This window comes from Macrosteles quadrilineatus, unplaced genomic scaffold (assembly GCF_028750875.1).
Source record: "Macrosteles quadrilineatus isolate MER2022 unplaced genomic scaffold, UCM_ALF_1.0 Scaffold_1__1_contigs__length_201487025, whole genome shotgun sequence".
NCBI lineage: Eukaryota > Metazoa > Arthropoda > Insecta > Hemiptera > Cicadellidae > Macrosteles > Macrosteles quadrilineatus.
In genome coordinates this window covers 11893601-11907183 of record NW_026542594.1, presented here as the reverse complement: position 1 = coordinate 11907183, position 13583 = coordinate 11893601, and the positions used below count along the sequence as shown (strand labels likewise).

The window sequence follows — 13583 nt, the reverse complement described above, 5'->3', positions numbered from 1 at the left end:
ACCTCTCTGTCACAATTTTATTTGCTTCAATTGGCCTTAATTTGTCTAGTTACTGTTATAACCCAAGTTATATTTACCTGAAAAAATGCAGAATTGGCTGAAAAGGCCTAATGTTGTTCAGATGGTATTTTGTTTGTGAATAATAACGTGAATAATGTGAATCCTTCAATGAAAGTTTTATTAAGGTTTCTTGGATGTATTCATATTATTTTAATACCCCCGCCGCAGCAAACCTGCAGACTAAGCGAATTTCAACTTGTCTGATTACATTTTTATTAAAATATTTCCATAAATAAGACATATTTATTCCCAATTTAGATAACATTAAATTTCACGAGTTCTTAGGTTTGCTGCTACGGGGAAGGTAAAAAGTGTTTTTTGACCATACATCAATAGTATAGGATGAAATAAATAAATTTGTCAAACGTTATTAACAAATATCCATAAACAAGTAAACTACAACAGTTTTAATTTTCTCCATAAGAATAACATGGGAATATTAAATTACACTTTTTTTTCTCCGTGATCGTTAGGCATACAACAGCGCTTCAGTATAATAAATTATTTCTTTTTTTAAGCCCTACAAAATGGTTTAGAAAGAAATTGCAAAATTTTTTGTTTTTAGGGTCAAAAATCCATTTTTACCCCATAAAACCCCCCATAAACCCCTGTTCCCATGGTCCGACTATGCTGGTTCGCAAACTCGTTCGAATAAACGTTGGTTTACACGTTTGTACCAAATTTCATCAAAATCGGATCATTTTTGCTCGAGTTATCGCGCCAACTGACACATATATATATATATATATATATGTATTTGAACGGATGGTGTTTTTAGCCTCTGGGGACCTCAAAACGAAAAGTAAATCGGTCCCAGGTCTAGGTCTTACCATGAGACCTACAGTAATAGTTTATTCCCTATATGGGAAATTCGCTAAAATCACTTGATTTTTATCAAAACATATAGACCTATTTAATGTCCTTGCCATACCAGTTTCAATCAGCCTTAGAGCGTTTTCCTTTGCCAATCATCATAAAGTTAGGTCCGTTTTTCCTACGAAATAGTAGCACTACGGCTAACCTCCTTGTTTATTGTTTGTGGGAATCTTCATATTGTTGGTGTTCTTCATTATATAGGATAAAATGATAGTAAATTTTTTTTTTTTATCTCTATTTCTTTTACTTGGTGGCGTTCTATGACTTTCCTACGTTTCCATGGTTAACAAATCGGTTCTTTCAATGATTTCTCAAGAAATACAGTACCCTGTCAATTCAATTTTCTTATTTGGTAAAATATATCTAACTGCTCTGGCTTTCTCGATTTTTTACATTGTAGTACCTGTGTACGAATGCAAATTAAAATAGTAAATATTTCATTTCAACAAAATCAGTAAATGTACCCAATGCGTTTTGTTGAATTGAAAAATGAATAACAGCAATTAAATTATACAGCTGATCAAAATGTAAACAATTATGCTCTTCATAAGGATAGCATGGGAACTTTAAAAGCCACTGGGGCAGAGCCCAAGGGACTTTTTCAAAAATGAAGGTCAGTTTGCAAATCTACGCGACGCTCTTTCCAATGAGACGTCAATGGATGAAATTGGTTAAGAAATGGCGGAGGAGTTCAACCAACAAATTTTGTGTTGCCGTATTAATTACTAGCTGTTTGCCCGTTCTACGTACGGGAATCTTGTAGTAAGTTAAAACCTTATATTCAGAACAGGAGTTGGTTTGCATATTTAGTGTGCATTTTTCCAGATATGATGGCAAAACTATAACTGTTTAGGAATACATATAAACCTTCTCAAATACAATATCTGACAATTTCAAAGCCAAAACAAATGCTTCGCAATTAAATGTCACCCGATCGTGTTAGTCCATATTTTATATCTAACGATGAAAGGAATTGCTTTACAGTATAGATCTATGAGGCATAGCCCTAAGGTAGGCCTGTAATGGAAAGTTACTTTTCACACTGGTTAAAAGTAGTTAAAAAACTACCTCAACCTCACTACTGCACACTTTCTTCGGGTTGAAATTTTTATTAACAATGGTGCTCTTGTCTTTTCCACGAAAAATGACATTAATGCATTACCAATAGACATACACACACAAATACAGAATAGAGTCCACACAACATTTTGGAGTCCAGACAGTAAAGGCAAAAAATTATACAGTAAGACATCAATTAAATTTAATAAGCAATAAGGTACAGTGTTTATAAATTAATAGTGATGTGTTTGTATGTAAAAATTATTCTTACTGCTACCACCAGTTCTAAGGAAAAGTAGCAGTACCGGTACCAAAAACCAACGTTTACATTTGAGAAAAGAACTGTAGTACTTACGACTAATTCAAACTGTCCTTCTATTCAAACTGTATTATAGGTGTTAATCAGTTGGCAAATATATAAATAAATAAATACACAGGCCACAAAACATGTAACATGTAACGTAAACAACGTAAAGCTTTGAAAACTCACTATGGTTTGCTAAAAAAAACGGTACTTTCTTGTTAAAGGGAACATTCATTATTATCGATGATTTTTTTCTCGATATATCGATGTTTTTGTTTTCCGACCCATTACAAATTGACAACAACTAACTGATCTTGTTTAGGCTAAAATTGTCTGTTATATGGATTAAGAAATGAAACTGTTTTAAGCTAACCTAACATAACCAACCAAACTTGCTGTACCATTAAAAAAAAAATTCGTTTGGGTTTGAATATAAAAGGCAAGTTATAAACACGGAATTTTTAAATGTTACAGCAAGTTTGGTTAGTTATGTTAGGTTATTTGTTTTAGAACAGTTTCATTTCATTAATGTTTGTTGATACTGAACAATATTTTTCGATATGTTTCAATTTGTTAATATCGATATATCGATAGAATAATCATCGATAATAATGAATGTTCCCTTTAACAGGAAAGTACCAAAAAAAACTTTCACTTGATGTGGTGCAGTACCGGTACCAAAGTTATTAACGATTGATGATGTTATTAACGATAAAATCTCCTTTGGTTTTCATTTTTTTTAGTTTTCAAAAATTAAAGTTATTTCCTATTAATAGCATTATTTGTAAGCAGCTTTTAATGTTAGGTAACATATTAATGACAGTTTGAAGAAACCACCTTTATCCAAACAAAGGTTTCTTATTTAAAAGATTACGTAATCTCTAAACGATAATCGGTACATATATCTAGCAAACATTTGGAGGAAATGTGACAAAAAACGCACAAATCTGGGGTTTTGTACGTTTGTAGTTTTATTTCCTAAGTAGGAAAAGTACCGATATCGTTGTCGAAATGTAAGTAAGTAGAAACCAAAAGTGACACATTGGAAAAGCGAGTTTAGTTCTCTGTTACGGTACGATCACAGCGAAATCAGAAAGTCTTCCAAGATCGCAGCAACATCCACGATCACCCACTGCAGTTGTGATTTTTTACTTTGCACTTTACACAACTGTCCTTGAAGCACCGTCAATGAGTGGAAACCTTTGTAAGCTACGGTATTGGTGACTATGATTAAAAAAATGTAAGTTTCTTTGCACTAATACAACACTGAATCACGGTATTTTCCCTGGTTATCAAAACTCAAGAACAATCGTTGCACTTGCGATTAATTAAACCGGTTAAGTAAGGCACAACGTTTTTAATCTCACTTAGTTTGGATGTGCTGACAAAACTTGATCGGAAATGGTTGCGGTATTATTTGTAAACAACTTTTAATGTAAACATATCGGTGACAGCTAGAAGTGAGAACTAATCCAAACAGCTGATCGGTATTTCATAAAATGTAATGTAATTGTAAACATTGGGTTTTTGGTGGTTCGTTATTTTGTTTTCGAAGAAGCGAGGCCATGTTTTTATAGCCAAAGACACTCTCACCAATCCAGTAAATACAGAAAAATGATTAAAACCTTGATCGGTACTCTAATTTTCTAGGAGTAGGCCGCGTAAAATGACATGTTGGCGTTACAGACAGAGTCACAGAATGGACAAACAAACAGACATACAGACAGAAATTGAGATAAGACTCGTTTCGGCTTTCTTAGGCTATGAAACGTAAAAATAACCAAAAACCGCATGATTCTAAGCAATGTACAGACAAAACTGTAATTTTATTTATATAGATATAGATAGCATTTTGTTCTTATAGTACCTTCAAAAGCTATGTACTGTTTATTTAGTTATATAGTGTAGCCTACTCTTGATGATATATCGATGGACTATTGTTAAATTGTAAGAAGTACAATTAATTGTTTATAAATGTGGTACCAGTAACTTACACAACATTTGAAGGCTACTGAGACAATAAAAGTTCTTGATCTCACAATTGACGTGGACTTGAAATTTTTAAAACAAGTAAAATCAATAGTTCAAAAGGTCATGAATTTGTGTTGAATAGATTTAAAAAAATACGTACAGACAGTAAAACTACAAATAGGGAAGGCTTTGGTAATGCCTGTCATTAATTATGCTTTGCCTACCTTTGGTTTCAGCCTGTCAGTTGAACATACTAATTTGATCAATCGTTTGCAAAACAATGCCTTAAGATTTGTGTATCAGTTGAGAAAATTTGACCACATATCTTCCTTTAGAAAGCAAAGTGGGATTTTGTCTCTGCAGACAGAATGTTTGTTAGATACTGTGGCTATTGTTCACAGGGTCACCAACACTAGCAGACCTACTTATCTGAAAGATAAGTTGAAAACTAGGAGAGATGTAAGAGAGAGGAGTACAAGACAGGATGTCTTGCTGCACTTGCCTCGTTTCCAGTTAGAACACGGAAAAAAAGGCTTTTCTTTTTTTGCTCCTCAGAAATACAATCAAATCAACCAAGAAAAGTAAAAAAAAACTTAGTCATAAAGCTTTTAGACTGAAATCAAAAAAATGTCTTTTGTAAGTTATAGTTAAGGTAATGTAAGTTAAGGTATAGTTAGTAATAACTCAATTATTGTAAATTGTAATATTTCTTTTGTATTGACTTGAGTAGTCTTGAAAATCAGTATTGTTACTGAAAACCAAATAAAAGACGTTTTATTATGATTATTATTATTATCATCATCATTAAAATATTTACAAATATTATGCAGTATATTTGTTTGCAGATCATTATTGGTGGCTGCCTGTGAGAAACGGAGCATCTTGATGTTTGACCCTTTGTCAAGAAAGTTGATACATACTGTTGATGAAGCTCATTTTGACTGTGTTAACTGTGTCAGGTAGGCTGGACTCTTTAGTAGTCTATACAAATTGTTGTCATTATTGACTACAGTACATAGAGATCCTCTTCCTGGGGATTGATTGAAAATACCATGATTTCAACAGACATTCCACTAACATTTTCTAAATAACTATGTAGACCTTAGTCTGTTCATTGAACATATGTATTGCAAAATTAATGTTATATCTATAAATGAACATTGGCTTGTTGATAAAAGTATAAATGTTTTAAATAAACTAGATGGTTTTATAATTGCTGACTACTATGCTAGAATAGACCAATGTAGGGGGGTTCATGTTTAATGATTGACAAAAATGTTGGTTTTAAAATTATAAATAATTTACAATTTTCAAATGGCCAATGTTGTTTTGAAGGATCTTTTATTGAAGACAAGGACTGGAATTCAGTTTGTATTTCAGTTTATACAGGATTCCAGGTAGTGTGACATACACATAAGATATTTTTAGAAAAGTTTGAAATGTTATTAGACAAAATAGCTTTGGAATCAATGACAAAAAATGTTTTTATAATGTCAGACACAAATATAGATTTATTAACCGATAAAGTAAGTACTGATAATTTACTATAAATTTGTGATTGTTTTGGATTCAATCCTAATGTTTTTTTTCAACTAGGGTAGGCCTAACCAGCATTTCAAGTACAGTCTAACCTTGATATAACGAACCTCGACACAACGAATTCCTTGAAATAACGAATTTTTTAAATCCCCTAGAACTCTCCATAAGACACAATGTATATTTTACCTCTACATAACGAACAAACCATAACAACGACATTGATTTAACAAATTTTTCATGATTTCGGCTAAAATAAGACACCTCAATATAGCGAATTTATTATTGTCAGAACCTCTACATTGCGAATTTAACCTCTGCATAACAAATTGTCTACGTCTTTCCCTCGATATAACAAATCCCCCACCCCATTATTGTTTTTGAAAAAATTGTTTCTTTATCAAATGAAATGGAAAGGTGGCGTCATCGCTTGTGCTAACATTCGTCTGCTCCGTTTTACACATCTCTGTCTGCTGTCGCTGCACGCGCTATGTTGCAACTGAGAACTGATTTCATTCACTGAGGACTGATGACGACGTAATGTTAAGTAAGCTGTGATTGGGCGATAAGTAACTATGGTGAATTGTACAATTTTTGGATAAAGAGAAACCTAAGAAAGAATAAAAAAAAAAAAAACCAAAGAGAAAGAATAGCAACATCGTTATTTTAACATTCCTTTTTCGAGTGTTTTTATTATCTTTGAGTTGGCTATGATTATACACTTTTATAATGACTTATCTAATAATTTATTGTTTTCAATACGATTTGTTTCAACTAGCAACACCAATGCTATAGTTAATGATTATTATTGACATTCCTCTGTTGTGATAAATCAGTAATGTACTGTAAGTAGCCTACCGGCCTATCACGAGCAGTAGCTTACAAAACTTTCTACTACTGTTTTGTTCTTTACATGGTTTATGACTACGCAATACAGTGTTTGGCTAGGTTTTAGGAGGGTTAGAACAAGCTGTGATTTTAAACTTACAGTTTTTTAACCTGTACCAAGGTCAATGCCATTTTCATGATTGCGCAATATTCAAGATCCCTCCCCTTTTTTATGCCGGATAATTTAGGTTCTACTGTACAATGTAAACACTGTACTGTAAAGTATTGTAGCCTATGCTACTTTAATTGTGTTTTAATGATGTCTAATCCCGACCTATATTGACCGACGCTGGTTCTGAACCTCGACTTAGCGAAATTCCTGCAAACTAACCTCTATATAACGAACCTCGTTTTAACGAAATCCTTGATATAACGAATATTCAGTTCGGTCCCTTCAGATTCGTTATACTGAGGTTGGACTGTACTTGTATTGACAATAGTATTTCTAACTTGCAGACAAAAAATTCTAGCAGTTTAGTTTAAACATAGGTGCATCAGACCACAAAGTTTTACTTTTGTCATTTGAGAAAATGTCCTCTCCAAGACTTAAGGGTGTAAACAAAAAACTTACTCGGAAGTTTGCAGAAACAAATTTTCAAACTTTTGAAAACACACTACACAATGTTAGTTGGAACCCTTTTGAAACCTTTAATGTAGATACAAATTACAATAAATTTCTTACAGACTTTCTAAATTCATTCAACGAGGCATTCCCCAAAACAGTAGATTGTCCAAAGAATAAACAAAAATAAATGGATAACAACAGTAATAAAAATTTCAGCAGAAAATAAAAATAAGTTGCACCAAGAATCAAAATGGAATCGAAACCCTCAGTTTTTAATCTATTTCAAAAACTACAGAAAGGTCTTTAAAAAAGTAGTTACATTAGCAAAACTGAAAGCTAATGAGGACTTTATTAAAAAATCAAAGAATAAAAGTAAAGCATCTTGGGTAGTACTGAAAAATGAAACAGGACTTAATAAACAAATATCTGATACTCCAGTTGAGATTAAATGCAAACATGAAAGGAATGGACAAAATTGTGCAGTATCGGTAGCAAATAAATTCAATGATTTTTTTATTAATGTTTCTCAGTATGCCAACCAATCAACAGATAAATTAAAATCCACTCAGTTACTAATCGAAAATCATCCACGTCCCAAATTAACATTCAAATTAAGAAATGTTTCAATTGACGAGTTAAGAAAAGTTGTTACATCTCTCAGTAACACTAAGTCCTCAGGTTGGGATGAAACTCCTCTTTTTGTCATTAAAAGAGTTTTTAAATTTATAGAACATCCATTATGCCAAATAGTGAATCAGTCCCTTGAGGGGGGGGGGGTTTTCCTGATAAGCTAAAGTTGGCTGAGATTAAACCTCTGTTCAAAGAGGGCGATGTCAACGATCCCTCTAACTACCGCCCCATCGCCCTTATGCCTTGTTTTTCACAGATTTTTGAAAAAATTGTAAAGATTCAACTAACAGAATATTTAGAAAGCAATAATTTAATAAATACTTCACAGTTTGGCTTCCGCCCAGAACTCGGTACTGAAAAATCCAAACAAAAATTATTAACTGCATTGCGGAAACTGGGGCGAAAAAAAGAGGGTAATATATGACTCACCAATAATCCAAGGGTAATGAAACCAGTCCTATGGATCCTGGACCAAGAAACACTAGAGAGTAGAGGCGTGGGTGGAAGCCGTGGGTGGATAGCGGATGACGACGTCTTGGGAAGAGGGTAGCCAATTTGTAGAGATGAGGGAAGTGTGCACACTTTTGGGGAACACTTAATGTGGGGAGTCAAAGATATAGATAGAACGAGATAGTTATGAAAACGCGTGGGCAGAGCTTCCATTTGTATACAGCAATGGTCTTACTTATCTCTATCAATCTTACTTATTTACTATAATCAATGGCAAAATCATAGATTAAATAAAATAACCTCATAGTTCTATAGAATATTTTTGGGACCCCGTCTCGTTGTCCCGCCGACTAGTTGTACCTACGTCTAATTGTACCTCGAGGCCTAGCGACAACTAGTCGTAGGTACAACTAGACGTAGGTACAAGTAGACGGTGGCACACCCGACTAGTTGTACCTGCAGATTTTTAGGAGGTACAACTAGACGTAGGTACAAGTAGACGTAGGTACAACTAGACGTGTATCCCACCGACAAGTAGTATCACCTAGCTTGTACGGATGCGACCAGTTGTCCCTACGACTAGTAGTCCCTACGACTAGTGGTCCCTCCGTCTAGTAGTCCCTACGTCTAGTTGTACCTACGACTAGTTGTACCTACGCGTATTTTGCGTCCTTATAGTCTAGTTGTATCTATCCTTAAATTCGTTACCCTTTTTAATTGATTACTGCACGAGTACTTTTAAATAATACCCTTAATTAAATCAGGAACTGCAGTGTTCCGAGTCATTTGAGTATGATTGGCAAATATTTTTCACCGCACTACGATGTTTTAGTAGTTTTACAAACGTTAATTGGAGGCTGAAAGCTACGCATTGCTGTCCAGGGTCGAAATGGCAGCAATAGTTGTAATTAAAATTTTCCAGCCCTAGTACCGAAAATCGCTTATTTAATTAAAACATTTATATATATCATTAAATACACAAGCAGTATATCCTTAATGAATTGCAATAGACCGCTGCCTAGCAATTATGTATTACTATTTTTGCTGATTCCTTTAAATATTTTTTCACATAACCTTAAAGTATTTGCATTGATTAGTGTGCATTTCTTATAGTTTACAATGGATTTCCCAGTGAACAATGAACAATGAAGTGTACAATGAAGTTGAGGTCCAGCGGTTGAAAACTCGACAAAAACTATGCAATGTACAGACTTCTCTATTTAACATACACTGTAAATAATATATGTGATTGGAATATTTTCCAGTTGTTTTGATTTTATTTTCATAATTAGTTGTTATTTCGTCACCAGCATAGCAACCCGTTAAACCCATGTTAGTTTTAACCCTTCGAGTGCCAACGTCCGGGGAACCGGACGTTTTTAAAACGAGCCAAAAGTGCCGACGTCCGGCCGACCGGACGTTTTTAGAACGAGCCAAAAGTGCCAACGTCCGGCTGACCGGACGTTTCGTAATGATCGAACAGTTGGCATAACAACCGAATGGATACTCGGATTCTTTTAACCCATATATTAACATTGAGTCGAAAGTTACTAGATGCAATACATTGATTTTCGTTGGTCGAAATATCGAAAATTCGATTTTTACAAAATTTTAACCTAAAAATCGCCAGATCGCGCTCGGCATTTTTAGCGCGACCTTCGGGAAAAATCATCGGCATTTTTTGAGCGTTACTTTTATTTCTCGCCTGGCACTCTAAGGGTTAAAAAACGTGTAATTCTTTTTTATGTCTTTTTAGCCTATTTGAATTTATAAAGGCATTCTGTAGATCGACAGGAAAATACATTTCCACCGATATGCGGATATTTTCTCTGTGATGTTCACGAGCTGATAAAAAGGTTGTAAAGAAACATGCTTGCCTATATTATTGATATGTTTTCTCAGTTTTGTATAGTTTGGTGAAAAATACTCATCTTCTAACAGTAACGTTCTTTTACAAACAAAAGCTAGGTTTGGAAAATACTTTAAAGCATAACAATAACATTCAAGCGTACAGCTGATTTCTAGCGTTGAACGTCGTTGGCTCCATAGAGTTGTATTTTTTAAGTTAAGCACTCAATGTTATTTAAATGGGTTTCATTACCTCACTGAGTGAGTTTTTTCAACTTTACATCACTCGAGAAGTAAAGAAGTTGTATACATCATGCTTGGGATAGGGAAGTTTAACATTGCGGGTTAGGTAAACAATTAAATTAATTCAATACAAAATATTTAACATGTGATAAAACAAAACACAGTAGTTTAGAAAAATATTACAGTCAGATCAAAAGGAAAATCAATGAAGTAAAAACATATTCAATAAAGTTCACAACAAAGTCTTTAACTAACTGGTGACGAAAAAACAACGAAACATAATCAGAAAATCAAAACAAATTGAAGAAATTCCAATCACATGTTTGATTTACAGTGTGGGGTGAAATTAAAGAAGTCTGTACAATTATATTTTTGGTCGGGTTTTTGACCACTGGACGACCTCAACACTTTTAAAAATTGTGTAGTCTTGTGTCTTTTGTTATGTACAGGGTGGGGCAAAAAACGATATATTTTCTTCATCGCACTGTTCAGCGACAGACCGTCTGAGGGTGGTGGGAGTAGGCTCGTTGGAAAGCCTATAAGATGCCATTTCTTGTAATCATATGGTTGTATGAGCTACGTGCGGTTGTTATCTAGTCGTTTTTAAAAAGTAGTAAATCAGTCATTGCAACTCAGTGGCAGTTCCGGGCTTTTATTTATTAGGTCGACATGAAGAGGTTCCATCGTGATTATCTGTATGAATAACACAATTAAACAGCTTATTATTCTAATTAATCCGTAGGGATGAAAATTTACCTTAAAATTCGTGTAACTGAGCAGTCATACATGTTCGGCAAGCCGCTGGTTTTCGGGCGGGCCTGCGAGGACTGTTTTCCATAGCAGCACGAACTCTATCGAATGTTAGTTGTCTGGCGTCCGATCTGTAGTAAAATCTTTTACTACTCGAATTTTTGAGGAAAGGTTGGGAAAGTAACAACGATCACGAGTTTTAATTAATATTGGCAGCTTTTTCTATACAATAAATTTTTAACTGCTTACACTATAAGCTTGAATTAGAAATAGACTTAACTATATATAGTGTTAATGGACTGCTCGACTCCCGTACGTAGGACGGGCCAACAGCTCGTAGTGATTAAACTTAACTGAATTTTAATTTCTATTTTGGTATATTTTCCCCTTTGAATACATGTTCTTGTTAAATTCAATTGTATGTAAATTATTGTTTACATTCATATTATTTTGCTCTTTTTATATATTTCTTCATTACATTTAAACTATATAAACTACATTTTATACTGAGCTAGGTATGTGTACACTGGCTATGTAGTCTGCAACTAAACCAAGATTAGTTTTACTAAGAACTAATAAGCGCGCGCAAAAAAAGTCATATCTGGGTTATTTTTTCAATGGTATTTCAATACTGAGCTTTAATTACATTTGCGTAGAAGGTAATTTAGATGTGTTTTTGAGAAAAGTTAGTAGTTAAGTGTGAAATAAACTAATTTGTCAAAGTATATGCATCAACAACCAAACTACGCCAGTTCACGTAATATCCATAAGAATAACATATACATTTTTTTATTGAACTTGTTGTAATATTCTCCGTGACTAATACCATACAAAAACACTTCATTATACTCAATTACTTGTTTTTGTAAACTCTGAATTTATTTATTTAAGATAATTGTTTAAAGTTGTTGTTTAAGCTAGTTAATGTTAGTTTTCTATAGAAAGGTAGAGTTTAAGTGGAAAAAACAATGATAGCAGATCTTGACAAGAAATAAGGAAAAACCAAAGTGTAATATGGTTAAGGACTGACCAAGGGACACAAGTACATTGTTATCAAGAACAGAATGAGCTGCAGACAAGCCAAATTTTCCTGGCTTTTGTAGCAATTTGTTTATAAAAAATTGTTGTAAGATTGTATGATTTTTAAAGAAATAAAATAAATCCCTTAAACTGGTGACAAGTTGAGGGGGAGATAAACTAGCCGTAGGTACAACTAGACGTAGGTACAAGTAGGCGTAGGTACAAATAGTCGTAGGTACAAGTAGTCGTAGATACAAGTAGTCGTAGGTACAAGTAGACGCAGACGTATGAGGTACAAGTAGACGGTGGCGTACCCGACTAGTTGTACCTGTAGATTTTTAAGAGGTACAACTAGACGTAGAGACAACTAGGCGTAGGTACAACTAGACGTCCGCACCATCGTCAAGTTGTACCTACAGCTTTGGACGAGGTACAACTAGACACCTGTCACCAAAATGCAGCAGGTACAACTAGACGCCGGTACAAGTAGACATCGCCCCATATTTTTATATTCATACACCTGTTAGTTCAAACAAATTATATTGCACTAAAACAATTCCAAGATTTTAAAGACTGCTCTAAAAAAGAAATTAGAACATCTAGAGTCGGGACCACATAAGTTTGCAGTTGAGGGAGGAGCCTATTTACCATATGAGTTTGAATGAACCAATGAGAACCGTGCGGTGTTGCGAAATCTAATAATACCAGCTGATTTGATAATATGCTTAGTATATTTTATTAGTGTGATGTGGCAACGTTGCACTAGCCTTGTCTTATGATTGGCTGCCACCAACTGCAAACTTACGTGGTCCCGACTTTAGTATTTTACTATGTGTATTCAAATAATTTCATAATCTTACTGAATAAATGAACTTATAAATATATGGTTAAGGCATTACACATAGTATAAATAAGTCAACCTAACGTATGGTAATTTCATTTTTATCCGAATGCTGAATTTGTATCACAAATGCTGATTGTTTACAGCTCTTACATTAAGCAAATGGTATTATACCAAAAGCTAGTCTAGAATGTGTTAGCGCCTAGACTAAAAACCTTACACCCTAAACTAAAATTATGGCTTTGAAATTTCCTAATTCTCAAAATTATCTTTTTTTCAACACAAAAATCATAAAAATCTATCAAGTGGTTGATTCAAAATCGTGAAATAAAAAGACCCTTTCATATTTTTATATACAGTAGAGAGTCAAAAACCCGAACTAATTGGGACCGTAGGTAGTTCAGATTACCGATTTGTTCGGATTTACAAACATAGCCTAGAAATGCCTAATAGACACATAATTAGGCCTACAGTATTAAAAATACCGGGTGTTTCTAAATGAATAGCTGGGTTTTAACGCTTTATAACTTTTATACTATTAA

General features: G+C 33.9%; 1 protein-coding gene across 1 annotated transcript in view; it reads left to right on the top strand.

The window, feature by feature from the left end:
- The window catches only part of LOC129005588 (DDB1- and CUL4-associated factor 10), a 77855-nt gene that overhangs the window by 17460 nt on the left and 46812 nt on the right, over positions 1 to 13583 (top strand). The window contains exon 2 of the mRNA XM_054434518.1: positions 5116 to 5229. Coding sequence (XP_054290493.1) covers positions 5116 to 5229 — 114 coding nt within the window. The remainder of the gene's footprint in view (positions 1 to 5115; positions 5230 to 13583) is intronic.